This window comes from Chanodichthys erythropterus, chromosome 21 (assembly GCF_024489055.1).
Source record: "Chanodichthys erythropterus isolate Z2021 chromosome 21, ASM2448905v1, whole genome shotgun sequence".
NCBI classification, from domain to species: domain Eukaryota; kingdom Metazoa; phylum Chordata; class Actinopteri; order Cypriniformes; family Xenocyprididae; genus Chanodichthys; species Chanodichthys erythropterus.
Genome location: NC_090241.1, coordinates 29629251 through 29651747, shown reverse-complemented (window position 1 = coordinate 29651747; position 22497 = coordinate 29629251). Strand labels below are relative to the sequence as shown.

Here is a 22497-nt window from a genome sequence, read left to right as displayed (position 1 = left end):
GGAGATAATTATTTTTATTTTTAATCTAAGATGGTGTAAAACCTTTTGACGGTCGAATTAAACATTGAGTCGTGGAAGATTTTAAAATGGCTGATATTATTTCCATTTTATTTGCTACATTGGAAATGGAAGATGAAAACAATTTGCTGTGTTGTTTACTGCACACATAGAAATAATGCCTAACTCTATACTGCAGGAAAAGCAATTGTAGACCTAGCGTAGTCTGTATGTTATAACCAGTTTGAAATCATACCTTCCCTACAGGAGGTTCAACACTGCACATCTGAAATGAAGATTACAGCAGAACATTCAAATCACCCAGACAACAAGCACAAAAACAGATACATCAACATTGTCGCCTGTGAGTTGTTGATGAACATTTACCTCACATTTACCTCACATTTACCAAACATTTACCTTCTTAAACATACTGTGAATTCATCTGTGAAGTGCTGGCGGTGCATGCAAGATGAAGATAAAGGATATTAAAATCCATCTCTCAATCTTGCGTGCATTGCTAGTATTTCTAAATAGATTACATATCTCAAACAGTGATTCGACTGATACATCATTTATTGCTTTTTAATACCCAGATGATCACAGCAGAGTGAAGTTGCAGCAACTGTCTGGGAAAGACTCCAAGCACAGTGACTACATCAATGCCAACTACGTAGACGTACGTATTTTATTACTAAGTGCATATGTGTGCTTGATGCTTTAATGTTTGTTTTATAATGAAATATTCTACCTCTCAGGGTTATAAAAGATCCAGGGCTTATATAGCCGCTCAGGGCCCTCTGAAGTCCACATTTGAGGACTTTTGGAGAATGATTTGGGAACAGAACACCACTGTGATCGTCATGATCACCAACTTAGTGGAGAAAGGCAGGGTAAGTAACTACTAATACACACTTTCCACAAAGTTTATTTAAAGTGCCCCTATAATGCTATTTTGAAGGTTCCTAATTTTGTTTTGGACGAGGTTTATATGCATCCAAGGTAAAAAACAAAACAAAAAAAAACCACTTTAATTTACTCATAATGTACATTGCAGCATCACCTCTTTTCTCACAGTGTCTGAAATGGTTCGATAAAGGATTCGGTCTCTCTAAACACCTCCTTTCTGAGATCCTACTCTGCTCTGATTGGTCAGATGGCCCAGTCTGTTGTGATTAGTCTACTGCTTACAGCACGTGTTGGAAACTAAATGCCCATCACCATATTTCAGCGTCGGAGTTTCCTCAGCACTTGTATACAAAGTGATAATAACAATAACGATGGTGTCGGATTTACTGTATCAATTCGACCCCTTGTCCTCATCTTTTGAAAGTGCATGCAAAGTGGATTTGCTTTCATAATGCAGAAAACAGCACCTTCTTGACATGTCGACAACTTGAACCAAACTTTTCCAGGCCTCAGCTACAACTGTAGCATTTGAGGTTCAAAGTAGATGTTGTTTGCAGGCGGCCAATGAAGACCATAAGTTGGCTTTATGTAAATTTTTTAGAAATCTAAGTAGGTTCATGCAGAAAGGAAGACTGGAATTACTGCTACTTTGAATTGGTTCTTTCTTTTGGGAGACAATAACTCCATTCTTTGTTTACTTTGATCTTTGAAATTTTGCAGACCTTTTAGATTCACAAACAGCTACATTACACACTACATGAAAGGTAATATCAGATAAAACATAATAGGGGCACTTTATTGTGCACAAGTACAAATGCTATTTGAGAGCTCCGCTGGAAGGCAAGAATAGGGCCCTATAAATTAAATTTTTATGACTGTATTATATGATTCTGCCAACATTTTCCACATGGCAGAAATTAGGGCTGCTCTCGACCTAAAGATTTTTCTGTTCGACTAGCAGTCATTCATTCTAATTGATTAGTCTACTAATTGCAAGTTTATTAAAGGGTTAGTTCACCCAAAAATGAAAATAATGTCATTTATTATTACCGTTTCACACCCGTAAGACCTTCATTAATCTTCAGAACACAAATTAAGATATTTTAGTTGAAATCCGATGGCTCCGTGAGGCCTCCATAGGAAGCAATGACACGTCCTCTCTCAAGATCCATAAAGGTACCAAAAACACTAAATAATTTATTATTAATCTAAATTAGTTCATGTGAGTACAGTGGTTCAATATTAATATTATAAAGCGACGAGAATATTTTTGGTGCGCCAAAAAAAAAAATAATAATAATGACTTGTATAGTGATGGCCGATTTCAAAACACTGCTTCAGGAAGCATTGGAGCGTAATGAATCAGAGTGTTGAATCAGCTGTTCGGAGCGCCAAAGTCACGTGATTTCAGCAGTTTGGCTGTTTGACACACGATCCGAATCATGATTTTTTAAAACGTGATTCATTTGTGCTCAGAATCTTCCTGAAGCAGTGTTTTGAAATCGGCCATCACTATATAAATCGTTATTTTTTATTTTTTTTGGCGCACCAAAAATATTCTCATTGCTTTATAATATTAATATTGAACCACTGTACTCACATGAACCGATTTAAATATGTTTTTAGTACCTTGATGGATCTTGAGAGAGGAAATGTCATTGCTCCCTATGGAGGCCTCACTGAGCCATCGGATTTCAACTAAAATATCTTAATTTGTGTTCCGAAGATTAACGAAGGTCTTACGGGTGTGGAACAGCATGAGGGTGAGTAATAAATGACAGAATTTTCATTTTTGGGTGAACTAACCCTTTAAAAACCATATAAATCACAAACAAGAGCCTTTAATGACTATAGCCTTATCAGCTTTCAAACGCATGCATAAAGCTTGCCACGGCACACTGGCAGAAGTAATGATTATGGATACGTCGGTGGAAAACAGCAAGGAGATTACTTTAACATTTTATTAATTAATTAATAAAATAATGTTTTCTGTATTTTCATCTGCAGTGATGAAGTTGACGATGCTGCCTCATCATCTCCTATATGCACTTTTCATATGGATTACATAACCCATTTTCCATTTGTATTGGTTGATTTAAAAGTGGACATTTTGCTTTCTATATATATTTTTTTCATGTCTGTGAGGCAAGTTTACAATGAGTTTCAATTCTCTATTTTTTCGGCGTGCTCAAGTTCACAGAGAGAGACGACAGAAAGCACACCGTTTACTTACTTTATTTTACAAAACAATTTGTTGCTATTGTGAGTGCACACAAATAAAAGTAGACTCTTCACTGATTCAAAAGTTGTATTACTCTTATCTGTATGACCAAAAATGAAAGAGTGCAAGTGATCGCACCGGCGCCTCCATGTTAGCTGTCATGCAGTAAGCGCGCTACTATTCAGCTTTCACACTCTGCACAAACACTTGAATAGCGCACATTTTTCCTAGGTTAACATTAAAGCGAGCAGCCATGTGAAGTTGCTACTACTTGCATGTTTCAGATGATAAGCCATATTTGAGGTCAATGAATGATAGGTGAGCGTTTAGATGTCCTGCCCGATGTACTGTAATTACCACATAGACCAGCTGTTAATGATCTGTCCATCACAGACTGCATGACTTTGCCACTTCCTGTGGATTTTTTCCCCCCTGCGACTAAGCAACTAATACAATTTTGGTCCACTTAGCCTCTTCTCGTCGGCTAATGATTAGCAGAATCATAGAAGAATCATAGAAGAATTTTGGTGAACTGTTCTGTTAATGTAGACTTTGGTGTTTTGAAATGCAAAACTGAAGATGTATTTGTTGTTTTTGCAGAGAAAATGTGATCAGTATTGGCCGTCAGAGAACATTGAGGTGTATGGGAACATAATGGTGACTCTGAAGAGTACTAAAGTGCGTGCTTACTACACACTCCGCCATTTCATCATACGCAACACTAAACTGAAAAAGGTACATTTGAGCATTCGTAGAGTATTTACAGAGCATTGTATTAGACCCTGCATTTTGACCTCTGAATTGTCTCTCTCAGGGTCAGAAGGGGAGGCAGAATGAGCGGCTGGTGGTCCAGTACCATTACACACAGTGGCCAGACATGGGCGTACCTGAGTATGCACTTCCAGTCCTCAAATTCATCTCTCGATCTACAATGGCACGCACACCGGGCACAGGCCCTGTTCTCGTTCACTGCAGGTACTATTTTATGCGAATATAAGCCCTGCCCACTAGCATGTGAACTGTCAGTTTCAGTGATGTACTTTCCAGTTGTGCAAGGTTTCCCACACCTAGCAGGGTGTTTGGAAGTGAGCGACTCTTTGCTTTGTAGTGAAATGCGATGTCATTTTTATCAAACCACCTCTCTCTCTCTCTGTGTCCTGCAGTGCTGGAGTGGGCAGAACAGGCACATACATAGTCATAGACAGCATGCTGCAGCAGATAAAGGACAAAGGCACAGTCAACGTCCTGGGATACCTCAAGCACATCCGAGCTCAGCGTAACTACTTGGTCCAGACCGAGGTTATTACCCGTTTGATTTAATACACTTTATATCCACATACTCAAAATGCACATTTAAATCACTTTCAGAAGGGAATTTTAGTGAACTTCTTACTAAATACTACACACTTTGATATAGACTGTTAATTGCAGACTCATTGTTAAAAACTGTATGTAAAATTACGTGTAATATTCACTTACAAACATTTCAAAATTCACTACATTTCATCACATGACATTATTATTGTAAACTAAAACTATTTTACTATTTTTTAAAATATAAAATATGAAAAAAATATAAATATTAGATGAAAAACTTGTGCCTTGAAAAAATGTTGCTGATTGAATCACTAAAATTACTAACTGGAAATATTTAAAAATTAAAAATATAAAAAAGTGTTGTATGTTTATGCCTGTATTTTTATATTATATTTATTTTTATTTTTTTATTTTTTTAAATGTTCGGGGGATATGTTGTTGTAAAAATGTTTTTTTAATTCTAAAAATGAAAATTAATACTGAAAATAAAAAATAAAAGCTAATTCAAAATATTAATAAAAACTATAATAGTATATAAATAAATACTACAATAACACTTTTGCATACTGAAGAATAAAAAAATGGCTATTTTGCATTTTTTAAATCCCATTTTGTGTAAGACATAGTTTCTTTGGCAGTCCACTCAAATCGCTTTCAATTCATCTTACTAGAAATATAAGGTCAAGTGCATTGCATTGTGTGATACAGTATGCAGTGTTTTTTTGACTGTTTACTGCACATTTTGGCAAGTAGTATGCTGTCTCTGTGTTAAATCCATACAAAAAATGTATATACTGTTCACACAACATACTGCATACTAAAAAATAGTATGAGTAAAATTTGTAGTATGCCATTCTGAACAATATACCCATATTTATTCATAAATATAATGTTACATTTACATGTATGCTTTTATCCAAAGCGACTTACATTGCATTAAACTATACATTTGTATCTAAGTATGCAATCACTGGGATCGAACCCATGACCTTGGCATTGCTAGTGACATGCTCTAACCACTGAGCTACAGGATAGACAGATGTTCAGATGTCATATTGCTAATGCAGCATGGTTTGTCTTAATGACTATATGTGTGACCTACAGGAGCAGTTTATCTTTATCCATGATGCATTAATGGAAGCGGTGCTTAGTAAAGACACAGAGGTGCCTGCTTGGCAACTCCACAATTACGTCAACAGCATTCTCACCCCGAGCCCAACGGGACAAACACGCATGGGCAAACAGTTTAAGGTCTGCACTTGATGACTGTGTTGTGGCTCTATGCAATTGTATTGAGATATTTTTCTCAGTTAGACGACTAACCTGCTCCTCCTTGTGGACGCTGTTGTTATTGTTCTTCCAGTTGTTGACGCAATGTAATTCTCACCTCATGGAGTGTTTCAGTGCCCAGAAGGACTGCAACAAAGAGAAGAACCGCACCTCGTCGGTCTTGCCAAGTGAGTCACTAAACCTTCTAAACCCATATATCAAAATCAACACTCCAGCTTCTTGCCAGTATGGCCTTTGCTGTATTCTCTATATTTACAGTGTAGCACAGTGTTGTAGCACTATGTTTTTTAACAATAAATAATAATACTAAAAAAATACAATAAATTTTGGCTTCACTTTACTTTGAGGTGACGTAGTTACATATACTTAATATAGTAATAACAGTAAATTATGCATAACTAACAACTAACCCTAAACCAAAGCCTAACTTGTTTAAAAAAAAAAAAAAACATATGTGTGTGTGTATATGTGTATTATATGTAATATATTAAAAACACAAGAAAGGTAATTAAGAATGGTAAACAATAGTGTTTTAAAACACATTGAATGACAGATACAACACAAGCTTTGGTTTGTTGTGAAGGTTAAAGTGAGTTGTTTATCATTCATGTTTTCCCCCACAGCGGAACGGGCGCGGGTGGCACTAGCTCCCCTCCCAGGAGTAAAGGGAACAGACTACATCAACGCCTCCTACATTATGGTACAGCAATAAGACTTTACTGGAACATTATACATCGTTTGGATCATATTTAATAATGCATGGAACATGAATCATTTGCATGCTGGTGTTTTATCTCTTCATCTGCTTGTCTCATCATTTTCTGTGATTTTCTTTTAAAATGAAATCAATGTTTATCCACTCACAGGGCTATTACAGGAGCAACGAGTTCGTCATTACCCAGCATCCTCTGCCCCACACGACCACAGACTTCTGGAGGATGATCTGGGATCATAATGCTCAAGTTATTGTGATGTTGCCAGACAACCTCAGCCTCGTGAGTACAGTGTTAAAGAGCTACTTGTGAACATTATATAACTGCATTATATAACTTGTGTTCTTTTTATACATATTCAGTAAGTTCTGTTAATGCACTCTAAAACATTTCAAAGCAGCAAGTTATCATAGCACTTACACTTCAAGTCCAATCTCCTTCTATAATACTGAGTTAACTTTTCAAAAGAGCAACCTTAGCATTGGTTACTCAAGACAAATGATAGAGAACTAGGTAATTTTTTTTTTTTTTGGTTTATAATATATTGTTTAATTTGTATAACATTTCTTAGTTATAAAATCATTTGTATTTGCTTGTGAATTTATAAATATTTAATGCGAAAACAAGTTCAACAATTATAAATTATGATATGATATGATATGATATGATATGATATGATATGATATGATATGATATGATATGATATGATATGATATGATATGATATTCCCTGCTATTCTTTTTATAGACTGAGGATGAATTTGTGTACTGGCCCAGCAGAGAGGAGCCCATGAACTGCGTAGCCTTCACTGTCACCCTCATTAATACTGACAGACTCTGTTTATCTAATGAGGAACAACTCGTGATCCACGACTTCATCCTGGAAGCCACACAGGTGTCTCACGCACTACACAAACATGACTCTTAAACAAACTTTATTTTGACATATTAATTTATGCACAAGTGTACCATGCTTATCTAACAGGTTTATCTTTGCTCTGCAGGACGACTATGTGTTAGAAGTCCGACATTTCCAATGTCCGAATTGGCCAGATCCTGATGCATCCATCAGCAGCACATTTGAGCTTATCAACATCATCAAAGAAGAGGCCATGACAAGGGATGGTCCCACCATTGTGCATGATGAGTGAGTGTCCTGTGTGTACGTAGAACATGAGTAGCGGTGTATAACTGCTTTTCCACTGCCAGGCCAAGCCATTCTCATTGTATAACCGTTCCATTCCGTGCCGATCCGGCCCAGCCGGTACGGATATGGTTTCATTTTCCACTGTGGGGCTGATGACCGAGCTGGAATGTAATACAAATGGGTCATTCGTTGTCTTGGTAATGCAAGAGTGTAGAGACTGTATGAGATGTAAATAGCAACCTCGTTATGGAGGATGATCAGATATTTCTTTTAACTTTATTATTAACTTTGTACTGTGAAGTAACTGTGTACTTCACTTCAATAACACGCTTGGACAGCTACAGAGAAACTGGTAGCCAGGCAACAGACAAGTGACCAATCTGGAGTGGTGACATCACTACACGCATTCTACCAGTACGGTTAGAATTGACTACATTCACGGAATGTTCTTAAGAACTTCTGCAATAATATAAGCCAGCTGGAAACCTTCCGGTGAAATGTCACTTTTTGGTGTGTCGGTATCTTCAGTGTCCTGAAGTAGTTTTAACAGAATCAATTGTGTAATACTTAGTTTATAATCAGAATATAGTCACTTAAATAGTCAGGCCTAGCATTAATTTAGTAACATAAGAAGACATAAAAAAGTCCTGCAGTGTTCCTCCTCAGCAAAATTGAATTCGACCATCAGTTTTCACACTTCTGTGTGAAAAAGCATCAACACACTGTAAATTAAAGATTTATTGTGCACTTTAGTTAGATTCATTGAATAAAATGTGTTTTCACAAGTGTGCTGAAATCATTGAGCTTGCGCTGCACTGACTGACAGCTGCTGCTGTTATTATTAAGAGAGGGTGCAGTGCTTGCTTTCTGTGTAAATCATTCGCAAGAAAAGTTACAGTTTTTCATGAGATTTTGTGAGTACTTCATACTTCACCTTGACAAAATGTATTTTTAAACCTTTATAATGTTTAATATTTATTCAAAAGTGAAACGAGTGAAAAAATTAATAATATGAGCCAATAAATGCTCCTCTGTTGCCATCTGCTGGTTATAGTAGTAATTAATGTCTTTTTTTATTTTTAAAGGGGTGGTTGATTTTGATTTCACTTTTTTTCCCATGCTAGCTGAAACAACTCCACAGGAACTACATAAATTTATCCACTAGTCATTCAGAAATGTCCAGTTGCATTATAAAAGTTCTCCAGTTTGAACAATGTAAGGCTGAACACTGTTACTGACAATTGTCATTTTGGCTGCGTGAGATTCTCCAGATTTGTTGTTGTTGAGCGTGAGCTTTTAAAGCTCCGCCCTTTTCTGGGAAGGGGGCCCGAATCAGCAGCTCATTTTTTATTTAAAGGGACACACAAAAAGAGTGTGTTTTTGCTCACACCCAAATAAGGGCAAATTGGTCAAGCTATAATAAATGATCAGTGGGGTATTTTGAGCTGAAACTTCATAGACACATTCTGGGGACACCAGAGACTTATATTACTTATCTTGTAAAAGGGGCATCATAGGTCCCCTTTAAATAAAAGTGTTTTCTCTCAAACGATGGAAAAACGGGGGCAATCTCAGAAGGATGGACAAATTATGTTTTTTGGTCATCACATTAAAAATAAAATTTAAAGTGCTGGAAAAATGATGTGTGTACATGTCCAATTACAGACATCATGTTTCGCAGTAGCTTCAAGTCTTTATTGCAAATCAATAAAAATGGTTTATTGGCAAATTAGGTAAGTGTGATAACAGCAATAAAATATAAATACAGAATTAAAAAGTCAACCATTGATGGTTTTGTGTCAGTGCACAGTGAGTACAGAATGACAGCTAACAGTTCACCAGAAATGCCCAAGCTGTGTTTTTTTTCTAGGCTTGATTGTGTTTTTGGGGCTCAGTTTAACATGTCTTAATGCTTTGTTTTTTTGAAAACGCTGTATTTTTCATATATTTTATCTTTATTCTACACCTCTGTTTCCACTGTCATATGAGTGGCTCATTTGACTTCCTGGTTCTATGAAGCCGCTCCCTCCGAAATACGCAATGTGCTCAGATTGGTTAGCAGGTTGGTAGCTGGCCTCGTGTATCGTGATTCACTAAAGCGTCTGGAAACGCCACGCCACGCCCCTTACCATTCGTAGTTACGTGCTTCAATGTAAATGTAAATAATGGCGACTATATTGCTGTATCAAATTGAGCCGAATCAGACCCAGATGAAGAGGGTCAAGCAGAACCTCAGCAATCGTGGCTTTTAAAGTACGTTTATGGATGGTATTTAATTTTGTATTTGTGTCAAAGTGTTTAGAAGCTGTCACTGCTGTTTGTTAGCTTTAAATATACGGTTTTATCCTGATTAATGCTTTACTGTAGCCGAATACATGACTGAGTAGTAGCATTTTTGTAAAAGTAGCATTTAATTTATAGCATGAACAACTGTTTGTCTATGAACATAGATGTTTGTTGGAGAAGTAACAGTTATGCAGTAGAATTTAGTTAACTGGCTAGTGAAGCAAAAACCATTTGCTCTTTGTATATGTCCTTGATGCAGCCAAAAATAGCAACAGAACTATAGGTTTAAAAGACATGTACAAACAATAAAACGTACTTACAGTTTGAAGCCAATAAACAGCAGCTTCTGCTTTTAAAGTGGCAACTGCTTCTTTCAGTAAAAGCCTTTGTGCAAATCCAGTATTAAACTCGTGTAGATTCTGGAAGCTGTCTTCAGCGCCGTATCCAGTGTAGAAAATATCAAAGATTACAATGGTCTATTATCTTTTGACGCGTCGCGCCTCCGACATGGCCTCGCCCACTTTGTTGCGTGTTTCCGGGGGCGTGTTTTGGAAGGTTTATGAGGTCACCAACCCTGGAAGAAGCTCGTTGTAGTCCAAACCGGTCGTTTTTGTAGGCCATAACTTTAAAAGACAATATCTCTGTTTGCATTGAACATACAGCGCTATAACTTTGCAGATACAGTTTATGTTCAAGCAGCAACATTACATACAAACTAAAGTTAAAAAAGTGAAATCACATTGAACCACCCCTTTAACGAAAACCAGAAAGTAACCGTGCAAATGGTCAATTCTGTGCCTGCCGAACCAAGCTCAAGTGGTAATATGACTGGAACCGTTCCCTACTAATCGGCCCGACGGTGGAAAAGTGGCTTATGTAACCGAAGGCAGAAAGAGCCTCATGGATTGTGTGTTACAGGTTCGGGGCAGTCTCTGCCGGGATGTTCTGTGCTCTGACCACACTCTCCCAGCAGCTGGAGAACGAGAGTGCTGTGGACGTCTATCAAGTGGCCAAAATGATTAACCTAATGAGGCCTGGTGTCTTCACTGAAATTGTAAGTTAACAAAATGTGACCTCATCACAAAAGTCTGCCTGATGATAAATTAAATTTCGAGAGGTCATTGGGGTTTCGTGTAGAATTTTGACGTAGTTCCAAATGTTATTTTCCTTCATTGCATTTATTTCCTTTTTTCTCTCTTTCTCCTTACCTCTTTTAGGAGCACTATCACTACCTTTACAAGGCTATGCTCAGCCTTGTCAGCAGTAAAGACTTCAGACTTGGCTTCAGCTACATGGACAAATTTGCTGTAACAGATGAATCCAACCAGGCTGAGAGCATGGAGTCCTTGGTGTGAAGTTTCCAGAAAATGAAATGGAACAAAGTGGTTCCTTGAACTTTCCATGAGGCCTTTTTTCCCAGACTCTTGGTGAAATTAAAAAAAAAAAAAAAGAACAACAACAAAAGAGCTTTTATATACTGATAAAAATAAATTCTTTTGATATTTATTTTTGCTGCTTTTTGTTATCCTGCCGAGCGCCACAACCTGCTCTCCAAAACACATGCACACAGACACACACACACACACACACTGTCTACTTTGCACTACACTGTCAGTGTTACTACTTGATGCCTAGCTGATTATTGATAATTGTGTTGAAAACGTTTCCGAGTATCACTTTATTCTTGCCGATAAAGTCTACAGACATGTGAGGGTGATCAGCGACAGCACATTAACACACATCAGCCTCATACCCATGAAAACTGTACACAGGAAAGCTCCAACTTAATGCTCATAATGATGCGACTTTTAACCGTCAAGCATTGTGACTTGTTAGATTAATATGTTCTTTTTTTATTTATTAAGATATGCCATTTTATGTTTAACTTATATACATTATTTCAGTGTGGTATCATAACAGCAACTGTGAACATATATTGTTATCAGTAGCATTTCTATTGTTTTGTAATATATAAAGATATTGATCAAAAATATGTCTTGTTTCCTTCATTTCAGCTGTCATGTTTTCAGTGGGCATGCTCAGTACTTCCTCTAACAGGCATTCTCCTGGAAAAATGATATTGACTGTTGATTGCATTATAGATTAGGATATAAAACTGAGAATTCATGTCAGGGAGGGGTGAAATAAATACTGAATATAATATATTTAAAGTTTAAATATAAAATTCTCATGTATAGTCAATGAAACAACTCAAATATTTTGACTTTATATACTGTTAAACTTAAAATTGTTTAAGACTGAAGTCAGTCTAAAGTTATTCTAAGTAGTACTTTTTTTCTTTTATCATAATATCACTGTAGTAAAAAGGGGTGATATAATTTAACTTGTTTGGTATGAGCGGATGTTGCCCTTTGTCATATCTTCAGAAAACATCTGAAATGGCAATTTATCGGGAACTTTTCCAGATTTCTCTGAGCCAAACAGAATCTTTAAAACAAAAAAGAACATGAGAATTTGCCTTAACATGAGAATTTGCTTTTTGTTAAGTATTAAGTAGTAAAATGAAACATTAAGGGGAATTACATTATTAAAATATTAAAGAAATCTAGACAAAAGCCATTGGTTACTTTTTTTTTTTTTTACAGTGTAATTATACATTTAAGTACTGCGTAATAATAATTTAAAACTGCATTTACTTACTATAGGGTTACAGTGAGGGTTTGGTTTAGGGTTAATTGCATGTAATTCTGCATAATTTCTAGTTGTAACGTGACGCTAAAATAAAGTTTTACCAAACTATTGTACTGTAACTTCTGCTGTACACATCACTGTACATCTCAAGTAAATAACATGGGTGTTATACTCATATCTACCACTAGGAGCACTATATCGCTGAGAACAGTCCACTAGTACACAGGGAACGCTGCTTTTGCTTTCTTCAGTAAAGTGTTTACGTTACACAAATGAAACATCCATCTCTATGTCACGTACATTGTTTAGAAATAATACTTTATTTTATTACATTTTATGCATATATCTTACCAGCTAAGCAAACATGATTGCATATCAACAATGTTTGTTTTCCCTTTTCTCTACCCTTGCACATGTAAAAGTGAGCTCGCCCACGTGTGACGTATTTCCTTCATGACTTAGGTAATGCCATCTTGATTCGAAAATAGTGTCGCATGAGTTGTATGATACGGAATTTTATTGTCTTGATATTATATACAGAGACTGTATTATTTAGCTTTATTCTGACTACAGCAGAAGCTGACACTGTTGAGAGTAACATCCTCCGTTAGCGTTGTGTTATCTGGCTCATTCATTTCTAACAGTCACATTTTTCTGAACGAGGAGCGCTGCTGCTGGTGGCGCTAACAAAGGAATATCTGGATCCGAGCAGCTGTTTATTGGTAATGTTATTTGCATTAATTTCATTATAACACACACGGGAATATGTATCTACACCGCATATCGACCTATTAGTGGTATATTGAGGCAGTATTTAACTGTTGCTAAGCAATAAGGATTCGCGAGTTGTTCGCACGCTCTAGGTACTGAAGTCGCGCGCACGGCCGTCAGCTCACATTACAACAAGCGGTAGGGATTTTGATTCACTCCAGTGACTCGATTCTTTTGAATCTGTTTACTAGAAAGGTTCGTTCAGAGACACTTTTTGCTATTTACATCGTAATGACAAGTTGAATTATTCGGTCTTCGGACTCGTTAAAAGCTATTGAAATGAATGTCCACAAATCTACCAAGAAAAGGTTTACTACAGATCTGTAATTTACCAATAATAACCTACATTGTGAATTTCAATAATGTATTTAATTCAAACGATGTCTCGTTCAGTGCTGTTTTGACTCATTCATAATCAAAACACGAGTGCAACGGACTCGTTTAATGAAGGGGCGTGGTCGTTCCGGCATGTCCAGCCAATGATATTGCGCCTTCGCCGTCTGCACTCGATTGCTATTGGTCCGCTGTAGTCAGTCTTTGAAGACAGGACAAGAGTCAAAAATATGAATCAAAGTGACCGAGAAAGATAACGGCACTCATTATAACATTTACTACCGACAGCTCGACTCAGGAGACATGGCCGAGATGTACATTCGCGTCGCGGAGGAGGAGAACGAGGAGCCGATGGAGATTCCGTCGGAGGACGACGGCACGGTGCTGCTGTCCACTGTGGCCGCTCAGTTTCCAGGGGCTTGTGGCCTTCGTTACCGGAGCCCGGTGTCTCAGTGCATGAGGGGAGTTCGCCTGGTGGACGGTGTCCTGCACGCCCCTGAGAACGGCTGGGGTAACCTGGTCTATGTGGTCAATTACCCCAAGGGTAGGTTTTCTATTCATTACAAATAAGCCTCTGACCTAATTTAGAACAAATAAGAGAAAGGTTTTAAGAAACATTGTAATAATGGTAAAAATCATATTTTATAATATAAAATGACATTATTAACCCAACTTTTCCCCTAGAGTGAACACCTGGGTCAAAAATAGTGGTCATTCTGTATGCAATTTAGGCATGTGCTTTATAATTTAATAGTGAGATTATCTGTCATAACCATAGTTGAGCACATCTGGGTGTTGCAAGCATTTGTTCTTCTGCATTTCTTTTGTCTATTTTTAGCTGTAAAAAAATCCAATGCATTTTGATTTAATTGTTTTTGTTGCATGAAGGGTGATTGTCATTCTGTGGATATGTGAACTTGTAACAATTGAACTGTACTTTTCTAGAAACTGTTCTGCCAGATAATAAGAGGAAGATGGATGAGATTGATGCTTCTTCAGCAACAAAGATCAAGAGAGGAGATCAGAAGACTTCAGATCTGATTGTGCTGGGTCTGCCATGGAAAACTACAGAACAAGACTTAAAAGACTACTTCAGTACGTTTGGAGATGTCATCATGGTGCAGGTAAATCATACTGATATAAATATATGATGTGATTGTCTTTGTACTGCCATATTTTATCCATGGTTTCTGCCTCTATCTACTATTTCTAACTTTTTATGCAGCTATTAAAAATAGAACTAGACTTGACTGTCATTCTTGATGTCAGATTAGATCTGGTGTGAGTTCTTGATTTGATTCTGTTATACTAGGTCAAGCGGGACGTAAAGACGGGAAATTCAAAAGGGTTTGGGTTTGTAAGGTTTGCCGAGTGGGAGTCTCAGGGTAAGGTGATGTCACAGCGACACATGATTGACGGCAGGTGGTGTGACTGCAAACTACCCAACTCCAAGGTTAGTGTGTGTTTTTTCATTCAAAAGTTTGGGGTTGATAAGAGTTTTTTAATGTTTGTGAAAGAAGTTTCATTTACTGTCACTTTTGACCAGTTTACAGACTTTTGAACAAATGCGTACATGATAAATTGTTAATTTTAATCAAGTAGCCATTTATGAAAGAAGTGTCAGTTATTCACTTGTTAGGTTGCTAAACAATGATGTGTCTGAATATTTCACAGCAAGGTCCAGATGAACCAATGAGGAGCAGGAAAGTATTTGTGGGACGTTGCACAGAAGACATGACCGCTGATGAGCTCCGTCAGTTCTTCATGCAATATGGGGAGGTCACAGATGTCTTCATTCCTAAACCATTCAGAGCATTTGCTTTCGTCACCTTTGCAGATGACCAAGTAAGCTATTGCTTTTTCACATTGATCTTAAAGTGCCCTGTTATGCTATTTTTTTAAAGGTTCCTATGTTTGTTTTGGAGGTCTCATACAATAGGTTTACATACATCCAAGGTCAAAAAAACATTTAACTTTCTCATAATGCATATTGTAGGGCTGCAAGATTATGACAAAAATCATAATTGTCGATTATTCCCTTGAAATTGTAATTGCGATTATTAATTACGATTATCACAATTTACATCGAATGATGTTTTGAATAGCTTTATACCATTGTTTGAAGCAATAATATTTTTTTACTTGGTCTGCTTGATTTCAAATGGTAAATTGAATTTTAAGGAAACAAGTTAATGGTAATAAAATAAGAACAAATGAACAAATTACTAACAGCACAAATAAATAGAATAAAGATAGAAATTAAATAGACTGCTTTCATTTTTTCAGGTAGGTCTAATAGTGATCAGGTAAGAAAGTGAATAAAGAAACAAAGTAATCAAATGTAAAATAACCTTGGATAATCTTCATTGTAAAATTTAAATACAGATTAATCAATTAAAGTGACAGAAGTTAATCCGTCAAGAGCAGTAGCTAAGTGATTTTTATTTATTTATTTTTTAATTCTTTTGTTGTTTGATTAACATTAACAACATAGAGAGCGGCGTGTTTGTTCGGCCACTGTCCCTTTTGACAGACACATTCTTCCTGAACTGTTTTACGTTAATACTTACCATGATATGCCTTGTGACATTGTTTCTGAGTGTATTTGACCAATAATAATCTGCGAAAAAGAGCTTATTTTGGTGCTTGTATCTCAGAGGCGGCTTTATAAGTATATAAGTATGAGCAATCCTGCACCGAAATTCAGACCTTCAGACCGCCACACTATTTAAACCGAAAGTTAGATCATGCGACGATTGATTGAGAGGAAGCGGCGCGTGCGCCTCGACTCGTTGTCAGCAGCTGGTATCGGTGTATCGATACTGCAGAAAGGAGTATTGGTATCCTTTCTGATATTTCAGTGTGTGTATATATATATATATATATATATATATATATATATATATATATATATATATATATATATATATATATATATATATATATATATATATATATATATATATATATGCTAGCTCCTTTTGCGCTGGGTTAGACCTTTTACACTCTGAAGTAGTCGTGATTCGCCTCTCACAATGTGACATGCTCATAACACACCTCTTAAACATGCAGAATAATCTAAGTGGATATTTTTCCTTGTAATCGCGCCTTTGAACGATTATGAAATCGTGGCTTCCGTAATCGTAATCGCGATTAGAAATTCGATTAATTGTGCAGCCCTAGCATATTGCACCATCACCTCATTTCTCACAGTGTCTGAAACGGTTCGATAAAGAATTCAGTCTCTCTAAACACCTCCTTTCCGAGATCCTACTCTGCTCTGATTTGTCAAATGGCCTGGTCTTTTGTGATTGGTCTACCACTTACAGCCCGTGTCGGGAACAAAACGCCTATTATCATATCTAAATTTCAACACCGGAGCTTCCTCAACACTTGTATAGATGGTGATGGGAACAGTTATGATGGCTTCAGTTTTACCATGTCAATTTGAACCCCTAGTCCTCATTCTTTGAAAGTGCATGCAAAATGGATTTGCTTTGGCAGTGCAGAAAACCTTCTCGACACGTCGACAAAACAAACCAAGCTCTTCCAGGCCTCCGCTACAACTACAGTGTTTGAGGGTCAGAGTAGATGTTGTTTGCAGGCAACCAGTGAAGACCATAAGCTGGCATTGTGCAAATTTGTTACAAATCTAAGTAGGCTCATGCAGAAAGTAAGACTGGAATTACTGATAACTCGTTTTAGCCAGTTCAGATTTGGTTCTTTCTTTTGGTGGACAATAACTCCATTCATTGTTCATTTTGATCTTTGAAACTCTCCAGACCTTTTAGATTCACAAACAGCTACATTAACATACATACACTACATGAAAGGTAATATTGGAAAAAGCATAGTAGAGGCACTTTAAGGTGATAAACCACAGATAAAGACCTGTTCCCAAAAAAAAGAACCAGCTTTAACAAATTGCCAATGAAATAAAAATGTGTGCTTTAATGCAAGATGCTGGCTATGTGGCTAGATTAATATGCTCTTTGTGTGGATATGCTCATATGAATATTTCAATTCAAGGTCTTGTTTGTGGTGATTATTTTCTCTTGGTACAAGGCTTTGCGTTTACATTTTCAGCATTCAAGAATTTGTGTTTAATATTCTATTCTGGATGAATGAATTACCTGTTCATGCATTTCTGATCATAATTAATTTTTTCCATCTTTCCTCCAGGTTGCCGCCTCCCTGTGTGGAGAAGATCTGATCATCAAGGGCGTCAGCGTGCACATCTCCAACGCTGAACCGAAACACAACAACACTAGGCAGATGATGGAGCGGGCAGGGCGCTTTGGGAACGGGTTCGGAGGTCAGGGTTTCGGAGGCAGCCGCAGTGGCATGGGGGGTAGCTCCAGCAGCTTGGGAAATTTCAGCAATTTCAATCTCAACCCAGCTATGATGGCTGCCGCCCAGGCCGCCCTACAGAGCAGTTGGGGTATGATGGGAATGTTAGCACAGCAGAATCAGTCAGGTGCGTCTGGCACGAGCACAAGTGGCACAAGTTCCACACGGGACCAGCCCCAAACATACAGCTCGGGCAACAGCAACTACGGCAGCTCAGCAGCCACTCTCGGCTGGGGCTCCGGCTCTAACTCCAGCACTAGTGGTGGTGGGTTTAACTCCAGCTTTGGCTCTAGTATGGAGTCTAAGTCGTCAGGGTGGGGTATGTAAGCCGGTTTGTGTTTGAAGTGTTGTATTTCTAGCGCGTTTGGTAAGTATTTTCCGAGAGACTTATCTTGTCACGTGTGTTTGGGAGTGGGGATGGGTGAAAAGGGAGTCAGGGGACAAAAAAGAAGAATGTTTTTTACACTGAATGGAATTTAAGTTAGTGCTTAGAGTGAGATGTTAACCAAGGTGCTACGTTAATGTACCATCTTTGGTATTATGTTTTTTCCCCCAATGTTGTATTGTCTTGGTCGATGCAAACGAAGCATTTCAACTGGATTCTTGTAATGCATGTTGTTCAATATGTGGATATCTGAAAACGCATGAGAATTGCATAATCTTTCAAGTATATTTATCATATATAAAAAAAAAAAAAAGGAAAAACAGGAAATTTGCATTGGAAAGAATCTGGTTGAAACCTGAACATATTGTAAATTCAGCTTTATGATTCAGTCCAGTTTTATGGAAACCCTTTAAAACAAGCCTTCATCAAAATCTCTTCTGCAGTTGACATCTGTGGGGTTTGCCTGGGAAGAGCGCCCTCTATGGCAGCACAGTGTGGCTGAGGTCATTATGTCACCTTCCTCCCCATGTCTATATGCTCTCATCGCACGGCTCGATGACACGGTGGGTGTCTCCTTTTTTTAATCCACTTTTTAAGACAAGAAGTGCGCAGAAAGTGACGTTTTTAAACAACCCTTGAGTGCGATTGGTGATATGGCGAAGAGTGAGAAGGCTGCGAGTGAGCGAAGAAAGTGTGGAGCGCACGAACGAAAAGACTTGCGAGTGCGATGAACGAGCCGAAATGTGACTGCAGTGGGTGGGTTTGGTGAGCGAGTGAATGAGAGCTGCTGATACTTCCCAGCTTTCCCCTTAATTGAGCCCAAATTGACGGACATTTCATTCATGTGTACCTCTTAAGATTTTTTTTTTTTTTATTTTTTTTTTTTTGGTCTCCCTAGGTTCCGTTTTGCTTTTCTCCTTTAGTATACTGACATGTGCTTATATAGTTAGTGGAATGTTGTGATGATGATGATGATGCATACTTTGTCTTGCTTCTATAATCCCATCTGAATGCTGTATGGTGTGTGTGCTTTATTTCCTTGTAACTTGACCTGTAAGTGTGAGCTTTGATATGGATGACATCTTCAGTGGACACTGAGGGGGGAAAACATGAGTGATGGTGTAAGTGCGACCTGTATGTTGAGTGCTGTGGATGTCTGTGGAGTTTCCCTCTAGATAACGTTGCTCAGTGTTTTCAAAGACATTTTATATGATTTGTCAAATGAAGGGAGTGCTTCAATAAAACTAATTTGAATAGATTGCCGTTTTCTCATACTGGTTTGTCACGTGATGTTTGAAAGCAAATACCACACAACTAATTGAATTCACACATTTAGGGGCCTGGAATATGGCTGGTCGCAAGTGAACCCCAGGCGGGAAGTCCGTTTGGGGATGGAGGAAGACGGAGGATGCTGTGGTTCTGCATCTCTGGTAACGGCCATGGACACGGTAGACTGTAGCAGAATTTGATTGGTGCTTTCTGATGAGGTGTTTTCTCAGAACACTTTAAGCGTAATACATTTCAATCTGAAAACCTGAGCTGAGGCGGTATTAGGCTTGAACTGGTTTTGAGAAAGCAGCTCGTTGTATTCAAATGCAGGCTTAGGTTTTTCAGGTCCATGTTTTTAAAATGTTTGAATTGCAATATTTCACAGTATCTGTATTGTTTCATGGAGCGTCATATATGTTTATAGGATTCTTTATTACAATAAAATACAAATGAACTCATGTTTGAGTAAAACAAAATGATTGGTGTTTAGTATTTAATGTGATTTACGTACAAATATTTATACAGCTGTTTATTACATGCAAAAACCAAGTATTTTTGTGCTATTTAGAAAACTGTGAATGTTGTACATTTATTTTGATCAGTCTTCAACCTCGTTCTCCTCCTCAGCTTCTAAGTCTTTACTTTTCCTCTTGGCAGCATTTTTCTTCCTTTTCTCCTTCAGTTCATGGTTGTTCAAAGCCAGTTCTTCACTTTTCTGCTGAATGTAGTTGTGCTGCAAGGGTAGAGCAAGGGCACAATTTTTTTTTATTGATTTACTAGAACAGAACAATTTAAATGTATTTAAGCAAATAGCACCAAGTTATACTATTATCATTAATTTCCTATTAACTTCATAGTAAATATTGTGTAATTACATGAGCACTTGACAATGTTCATAGAGCTATCTTTAAAGGGTTAGTTCACCCAAAAATGAAAATTGTCATTAATTACTCAGCCTCATGTCATTCCACACCTGTAAGTTCATCTTCGGAACACAAATTGAGATATTTTTGATGAAATCCGAGAGGTATATGACTCGCCCATAGACCGCAATATAATCACCACTTTCAAGGTCCAGAAATGTACTAAAGTCATCGTTAAAACATTCAATGTGACTACAGTGGTTCAACCTTAAATTTTATGAAGAGACGAGAATACTTTGTGCACAAAATAAAATGACGACTTTATTCAACAATCTCTTCCCTGTCATTATCCTTACGCAGTTGCCGCAGTAAGCACTGCAGGCTTCTGTGTTTACGTCTGAATGCCGGCTCAATTATTTTTACACACAAAAAGTATTCTTGTCGCTTCATAAAATTAAGCAGTCACATCGACTATGTCTTTAATAACTTTCTGGACCATGAAAGTGGTTAAATTGTCAGTCTATGGACGAGTCATATACCTCATGGATTTCATCAAAAATCTCAATTTGTGTTCTGAAGATGAACGAAGGTCTTTAAAGGTGTGGAAAGACATGAGGGTGAATAATTAATGACAGAATTTTAATTTTTTTGGTGAACTGTAAATAGTGTTTTTAGTTCAGTTAAATCTTAAATTAGATTTTCCTTAAGTCATGAAACACCACCACCTATGTACCTAAGCATTTTATATTATTTTAGATCTCAACATTTCATGTTTAAGCTCAGTTGTCTATAATTTTTTTTAATAATCTCCAGAATTACATGTATAATATGATATGATAGGCCTCCTAGGCTTGGCAAATATATCTAGAGGTAAGAAACAGAACAAGTGTGAATAAATGTTTACAAGAATAGTATTACCTTCCTTTTTACAATGTCATTTTTCGTTGTTGGGTGGGGACTTGCAGATTGTTTGCAAAAATGTAATTTGATATGTTTCATTACTGAAGTCATCCTACCAGTGCAGTTGTTCTCCTCGCTGTCAGTTTCACATCATCCACTGTAACTGTGTTTCTTTTAGCATGTCTGCAAACATTCAAGAGACGCCTCAGCACAAATAAAACTTTTTATGTGGTTAATTATAACTTTTGACCGATTTTATTATCTAACAACAGCTGTTTGTAATAATGATGCTGAAGTTTACCTCGCAAACGCTTCCAAGTCCTTGGCAAATATATCTAGAGGTAAGAAACAGGACGAGCGTGAATAAATATGTTTAATACTATCAAAATATGAACGTCACATAACCAAATCTTACCACACTGCCTGAACGCAGTCTCTGCAATAGCTGCTATTGTCTGTTTGGTGATTTGTTTCTCGCAGTCTGCAGCGATGTGTTGACAGAGAGAGCCGACAGTGTAGTGAACAGCAGCTTTAAGCCTCTAAAAGAGCATAAATACTGTCGACGTGAGAAATACAACCTGAACCGTTCTTTACAGGGTGCATTAACATATAACAACGAATAGCATTACGCACTAGCTGCTCATTAAGTTTATAAGTTATAACCTGTTTTTGTGCCTCGTCCTCATCCATTTTCATTGGATAAATACGCTGAAGCTCAACTTTACGCCTTTTTACAATTAAAAATTGCGCGAATGATGAGTTCTTCACGTTGTTGTGACGTCGCTAGAGTTCATTATCACCTTAACAGCGCCTCCTACTGGTGTGGAGTGGATGTCATCCTCGCCTAAAGTAAAAACATGTTTCTTTCAATATCCGATTATGTCACACGGGGAAGTTACAAGTGATTATTTCTGTTTGTTGCTTCCCTAAAACTAAGGCATTTTTATACTGTGTTAAGGGCTGGCGGACACAATTGCACAACATTTTTAGTCATAAATCAACAAAATGAAAACTGCCAATGTCAGTCTCCCCTATATGCTTAAATATTTGTTTAGAACTTTAAATCAATAAGAACATCAAAATACACTCAGACTT

The 22497-nt window shown here is 37.3% G+C and overlaps 3 protein-coding genes across 5 annotated transcripts in view; 2 read left to right on the top strand and 1 right to left on the bottom strand.

The window, feature by feature from the left end:
* Positions 1-11795, top strand: part of ca16b (carbonic anhydrase XVI b) — a 107774-nt gene extending 95979 nt beyond the window's left edge. For both annotated transcript variants that reach the window (XM_067373111.1, XM_067373110.1), the window contains exons 16-29: positions 265-361; positions 594-676; positions 756-890; positions 3728-3862; positions 3942-4102; positions 4291-4426; positions 5549-5695; positions 5808-5901; positions 6358-6434; positions 6601-6729; positions 7195-7341; positions 7451-7593; positions 10798-10933; positions 11097-11795. In XM_067373111.1, the coding sequence (XP_067229212.1) occupies positions 265-361; positions 594-676; positions 756-890; positions 3728-3862; positions 3942-4102; positions 4291-4426; positions 5549-5695; positions 5808-5901; positions 6358-6434; positions 6601-6729; positions 7195-7341; positions 7451-7593; positions 10798-10933; positions 11097-11234 (1758 nt within the window). In that variant the 3' untranslated portion in view covers positions 11235-11795. The remainder of the gene's footprint in view (positions 1-264; positions 362-593; positions 677-755; positions 891-3727; positions 3863-3941; positions 4103-4290; positions 4427-5548; positions 5696-5807; positions 5902-6357; positions 6435-6600; positions 6730-7194; positions 7342-7450; positions 7594-10797; positions 10934-11096) is intronic.
* Positions 11796-12998: 1203 nt separating this feature from the next.
* On the top strand, positions 12999-20115 carry tardbpb (TAR DNA binding protein b). Of its 2 annotated transcripts, XR_010893399.1 has the most exons (7): positions 12999-13253; positions 13924-14179; positions 14581-14759; positions 14948-15088; positions 15310-15480; positions 17818-18933; positions 19707-20115. XR_010893399.1 is itself a non-coding variant. In XM_067373032.1 (6 exons), exons 2-6 carry the CDS (start codon positions 13939-13941, stop codon positions 18310-18312), a joined length of 1227 nt encoding a protein of 408 aa, XP_067229133.1. In that variant the 5' UTR covers positions 12999-13253; positions 13924-13938; the 3' UTR covers positions 18313-19700. The 2 variants fall into 2 exon arrangements, 1 of the variants encoding a protein (XP_067229133.1); XM_067373032.1 differs by lacking the exon at positions 19707-20115 and having other exon boundaries at positions 17818-19700.
* cenps (centromere protein S) lies at positions 20091-22357 on the bottom strand. Its single transcript, XM_067373034.1, has 5 exons — positions 22066-22357; positions 21818-21941; positions 21704-21737; positions 21519-21585; positions 20091-20372 (listed from the first exon to the last, which is right to left on the bottom strand). The coding sequence occupies exons 1-5, from the start codon at positions 22096-22098 to the stop codon at positions 20238-20240; spliced, it is 393 nt and encodes a 130-aa protein (XP_067229135.1). The 5' UTR covers positions 22099-22357; the 3' UTR covers positions 20091-20237.
* Between the last annotated feature and the right edge of the window lie 140 nt (positions 22358-22497).

Excerpts from the sequence above, each read along its gene's own strand:
- tardbpb (XM_067373032.1), top strand. The coding sequence starts at position 13,939 with ATGGCCGAGATGTACATTCGCGTCGCGGAGGAGGAGAACGAGGAGCCG. Across the intron at positions 15,089-15,309 it reads GCAAACTACCCAACTCCAAG|CAAGGTCCAGATGAACCAAT; the intron begins GTTAGTGTGTGT and ends AATATTTCACAG. Across the intron at positions 15,481-17,817 it reads TCACCTTTGCAGATGACCAA|GTTGCCGCCTCCCTGTGTGG; the intron begins GTAAGCTATTGC and ends TCTTTCCTCCAG.
- cenps (XM_067373034.1), bottom strand. The coding sequence starts at position 22,098 with ATGAAAATGGATGAGGACGAGGCACAAAAACAG. Across the intron at positions 21,942-22,065 it reads AGGACGAGGCACAAAAACAG|AGGCTTAAAGCTGCTGTTCA; the intron begins GTTATAACTTAT and ends ATGCTCTTTTAG. Across the intron at positions 20,373-21,518 it reads CGAGGAGAACAACTGCACTG|CACAACTACATTCAGCAGAA; the intron begins GTAGGATGACTT and ends CTACCCTTGCAG.